Genomic DNA, 5,000 nt, shown 5'->3' on the forward strand with positions numbered 1-5,000 from the left:
ACAGGCCGGTCACATGATGCTCATAGAACAAATCAGCTCCTGACACAGAGAGAATGACCAATCAGAACTCAGAAGGAGAAAACAACCAATCGGAACAGAGAGGCGGTCGGTGTCTTTCTGTTGAAATTGAATTCAGCCTCTGAACAATTTAATTGATCATTTTGGACTCATGAAGAGACGTAATCTGATAATCAATGAATCATTTAAATGATGGATTAATCAAAACCTCCATCAGTCAGTATTCTGTGATGTCACTTCCTGCAGTGTCTCTGTTGGTGTAGCGCTAACACTAACGCTGCTAATGTTGCTGCTAGCATAACACACCAGAGTCAGCTGTCAGAGGAAGAGGTGCACTGTGGGTAGTATGATGAAAACTGTTCATCATGAGTCAGTCCCATGATGCACTGCCTGTGATACTATGCTAAACTAAGCTAAGCTAAGCTAACCTGCGCAGGTCAGTTTAACCCTGTAAAATCTGACACATCAAAGAAATGACAGAAAATTATATAAATAAATAAATTATTTTCTTAGTGTTTATTGGACAAAATAACAAAATCATTTCTTCATTATTTACATTAATAATATTTTGTTTATATTTGATCACGTCTGGTTTTTGAAAAAAAAAATTTGCTCATTTAAAGTGATTTGTTCTATTTTTTTATTTCATCTTGTGGTTCGACAAAAAACAAAATAAATCTGATCTGATCAATAAATCAGAGATGAGAGATTATCAATTGATTATTAAATTTAACCTCAACTATTTTGATAATTGATTAATAATTGAAATATTTTTTTGAATTAATACAAATTCTCTGATTTCAGTTTCTTAAACGTGAATATTTTCTGGTTTCAGTAAACTGATGATCTTTGAATTGTGGACAAAACGAGACATTTGAGGACGTCGTCTTGGACTCTGATTGACATTTTATGACATTTTATGGACCAAACAACTAATCAATGAATCATAAAAATGATTGACAGGTTAATCATAACGAGTCAGCTGTTTGTAATCAGAGCTGCAAATCCTTCAAATGTTTTCATTGTCTGAACTTTTGATTTTAATTTTTAGATCATTTCTCGACTGAACATCACTTTTTGATAAAGAAATTAAATAAGTTGAATATTGACAAAGGTCCAGACTGACGTCATTAAAGGGCCAGATTCAGCCCGCAGGCCACTGATTGAATAACTGTGTGTGACTAAATGTTGACGTGCTCCTTTAAAAAACTTAAAACAGTGAGGAAGACCAGGAGAGGGGACTGAAAGATGTGGACAGACAGGCAGCTAGACAGGAGGACAGGTGTGTGAGCGTACCTGACTGAGACAGGAAGTGTTTGACCACACTGCACATGCCCAGTGGCGTCATGTAGTCTCTGCTGCCGTCTCTGTGCTTCAGTCCTTCAATCAGACAGTCGAGAGGCTGCAGGACACCTGAAGACAGCAGCTCAGAGTACACACTGTCCCTCACACACACACACACACACACACACACACACACACACACACACACACACACACACACACTCAGTCCTTCATAATAAAAGCCTACATCATGATCACTAGTACTTATTCATTCTGCCACAACCTTGACATGTGGAGACACATGTTTGGAACTAATTATCACATCTGTACTGAATGAATTTATTTTATTTTGGGTGAACTGTCCTTTAAAGATCGTTCTGTGTGGTACCTGTGGTGAGACTTAGCATAAGCTGCTGTGGCTGTTATGTACTGAGCTCCAAGATCAGCTGAGTGAGACAATGGGTCAGGAGGACGACTGGTGGACATTCTGCCACCTGACAGACAGAGGGACACAGACAGGAGGACAGACAGAAAGGAGAGGGACAGTCAGGTTGAGTTGTGTTCAGTTCTTCTGTTCCTGTCCATCCCTCTCTGAACCAAACTCCATTATAAATCTGGCTGTTTTTACGTTCTGTGTTTGTGCTCCACTGTGAGCAGCAGGATTTAAAAAAGATGAAACTTTATTCTATTCTGAATAAAGATGAACAGAAAACGACATTCCTTTCAGAAAAAAAACAACTTTTATACTTTTCCTGACTTCTTTAATGTCCAGACAGAACTGAGGACTGCAGAGACCAATGAGCTCAAAGATAGCAGGTTTATTATAATTCAGTTTTATAGATCAGAATTAAGAGTCCACTGATACTCAGACTGTTTTTTAAAAAACAGAAAATAAAAATAAGCTTTTGAGTGAAGTTGTGACTGATACACTCCGAGTTCTAGTGTTGCTCTCACCTTTAATTTCTTCTTCTTCCAGATTTTGTTGAATAAACGTCATATTATGCATCATTTTTTAAGCCGAATGTAAATGGAGAGTGTGCTGATACTGATACTGTCTACAGTCGTGTTCGCCACTCTAATCCTTTTTGTTGTGAACTTGGAAATATAAAATTTTAAGATTTCTGAATGAAGTTCTGACTGACTCTCCTAAGCCCCACTCCACTATCTGAACTCTCTCCTCGTGAATCATTTATAGGCCGAAAGTAAAGACAGAGCCAACTGATACACAAACCGTCTTCAGTCGTGTTCAGCAGTGTAACCCAGTCTCAATGTAAACACGGGAATTCAAATTGCAAGATTTTTTAATGGAATTCTGTCTGACACCGCATATCAACTCCTCAGTCTTTTGTTAAATTTAAGATCTCTCTTTATATCATTTTCAAGCCGAATGTAAGAGGAGAGTAAGTTGATATAAAAACTGTCTTCAGTCATGTTCTGCAGTGTCACACTGTCTGGGTATAAACTATGAAATATTAAATTAACAGTTCAGTGAAAGAAGTTCTGACTGACTCACCTGAGCCCCTGGCTTTGTCCCACACCACTATGTGAACTTTATTCTGCATCTCTCTCCTCAGCAGACATGCGCACAGGCTTCCTGTCAGACCCGCTCCCACTATCAGGACCCGAGACATGTTCACAACAGAACCGGAGCCGGGACCAGAGACGGACTGGGACTACAGACTAGACCGCAGACCGGGTTTAACTGGCCTTTTTCGGGTCCAGAACATCAGCAGTTAAACCAGTTAAGCCCGCCCCCTGCTGCTGGTTACAAAACGGCAGCATATAGATGGACACCAAAAATTATCCCGGAGACAGGACGGTGTGACGTCACATCCGGCTGTCCCCGCAGACAGGTTCCAACAGGTTCCCGCTGGAAGGACCGTTTTTCCTTTTTGTTTTAAACCCCAAACCTTTATTAAACGTTTTCAAGTAACAAGTCAGCAGGAAAGTCTGAAAACTTCAACAACAGTTTCCAAAAGAAACAAACTAAATTATTACAGATAATTCTTTCCTACAAATTTAAAAGAAAATAAACAAAAATGTGTTAAATGAACTGTGAGTATTGTTCAGTGGACACTGCAGTAATTCAGCCACTGATCTGTTTCAGTTTTTAAAGAATGAAAAGAGTCAAAGGAAGAATAATGAGTCAGCAACATTAAAATACTAAAAACACATGAATGTTCATTATTATATAACAGAGTAGAAGCACATGTGTGATTCTTTAATTAGAATGAGTTTTAATCTGGTTTTTACAATAATCATCATTCACACACAATAAAATGCTCAATTAATAATTCATTAAAGTTTACTTAAAAGTTCTTTCATAAACAAACAACACATTCTTTATGTTTGTAAACCAGGAATGTAAACAAAAACACTGGAGTATATCGATTAATTGAATGTATTGCTGACTTGAGCGTGTTGATTGATCTGATCAGGGAGAAGATTCGATCAACGGACAACAAACAGTTAATAACCGGAGTCCTTTCATTGACCAATCACAGAGAGGGCATCCCTGTGACGTAACAGCGTCTCTTCCGGCTGTTAGAAGAAAAAAAACAATCAGGTGACCAGAGAGAAGTTTGAACGGAGGAGCTTCAAGAAGCGCTGAGCGGTGAGTCTGCTTCATGACGTTATTAACGTGTTATTAAGTCGTTATGGACTGTGTGTTAGTGTCGTTGTGCGCGTGAACACAATGACATCTTTTTAAAATGAAACTTTATTTAAAACAGCGACAGAACAAACAGCGGAAATCATCGCGTTTCTGCGGCTGCGCGTCCGCCGCTCCGTTTATTTAAATACAGTCTGTAATTACTGTTAATGAGTCGGTGAACAAAACAGAAGACTGACTGAAACAGACCGAAACAGGTAGAAAAACAGCCAGAAAAACAAGCTGAAAACAGAAACAGGATGAAAACAGCTGATGTACATTTGACACAAAAGGTTTTCAAATTTGTTCATTTCTAACAACAAACTGTTCAAAACCAGCCAGAAAACAGTCCAACAGTAATGTATGGACTCCTGTGTCCTCATACTGTCATGAAAGAGAGAAACTGGATGTAAATGTGAAACGTTTTAAAACAGGCTGCAAACAGGTTTTAACATCAGGATTAAAACAGGCAGAAACATGAAGACATCAAATGATCTGATGAGAAAATGACATTTATTTAATTCTTGTTTTGGTCAGTGAATGCATCATCAGAGTCCATGTGCAGCAGAAGGCGACATCAGTGTCCTCACTGTGTCCACATGACACTAAAAGACTCCTTTCATTCATTAGTCCCACCTGACCTTTACCATCATCATCATCATCACCTCACAGCTTCAAATAACTTTATTTAAACCTTGAAGAATGTTAAATTCAGTTATTAAATTATTCTTGGGTGTTGCCATGGTAACAGTGAAATATTTTTTATATTTATAATGACAGAAACATTCATATTGAGAAACAACCAGTGAAACACAGTCTGAGTTCCTGCTTCAGTTCAATGTTCACACAGAGAACAAACTCTAATGACCTCTGACCTCAGAACAGCAGAACGATGACAGAACGTCAGCTGATCAAAGTCCACCAGACGTACAAACATCAAACAGACACAGAACAATGAAAAAGAAACGTCCCTTAAAGAGAACTTCCACGCCACAGAGACACTACAGGAGCGTGAAGAGGCATTTGTCCTACTGTAGTCGGAGACGAA

At 38.6% G+C, this 5,000-nt stretch overlaps 1 protein-coding gene across 1 annotated transcript in view; it reads right to left on the reverse strand.

Annotated features, from left to right (window-relative positions):
• Nucleotides 1-3,082, reverse strand: part of rnls (renalase, FAD-dependent amine oxidase) — a 7,790-nt gene extending 4,708 nt beyond the window's left edge. The window contains exons 1-4 of the mRNA XM_084741645.1: nucleotides 2,816-3,082; nucleotides 1,691-1,796; nucleotides 1,315-1,457; nucleotides 1-39 (exon numbers count right to left, since the gene is read on the reverse strand). The exon at nucleotides 1-39 is cut by the window's left edge and continues 120 nt beyond it. Of these exons, the coding sequence (XP_084597771.1) occupies nucleotides 1-39; nucleotides 1,315-1,457; nucleotides 1,691-1,796; nucleotides 2,816-2,933 (406 nt within the window). The 5' untranslated portion in view covers nucleotides 2,934-3,082. The remainder of the gene's footprint in view (nucleotides 40-1,314; nucleotides 1,458-1,690; nucleotides 1,797-2,815) is intronic.
• Nucleotides 3,083-5,000: the final 1,918 nt, after the last annotated feature.

This window comes from Lutjanus erythropterus, chromosome 17 (genome assembly GCF_056507025.1).
Source record: "Lutjanus erythropterus isolate fLutEry1 chromosome 17, fLutEry1.hap2, whole genome shotgun sequence".
NCBI classification, from domain to species: domain Eukaryota; kingdom Metazoa; phylum Chordata; class Actinopteri; order Lutjaniformes; family Lutjanidae; genus Lutjanus; species Lutjanus erythropterus.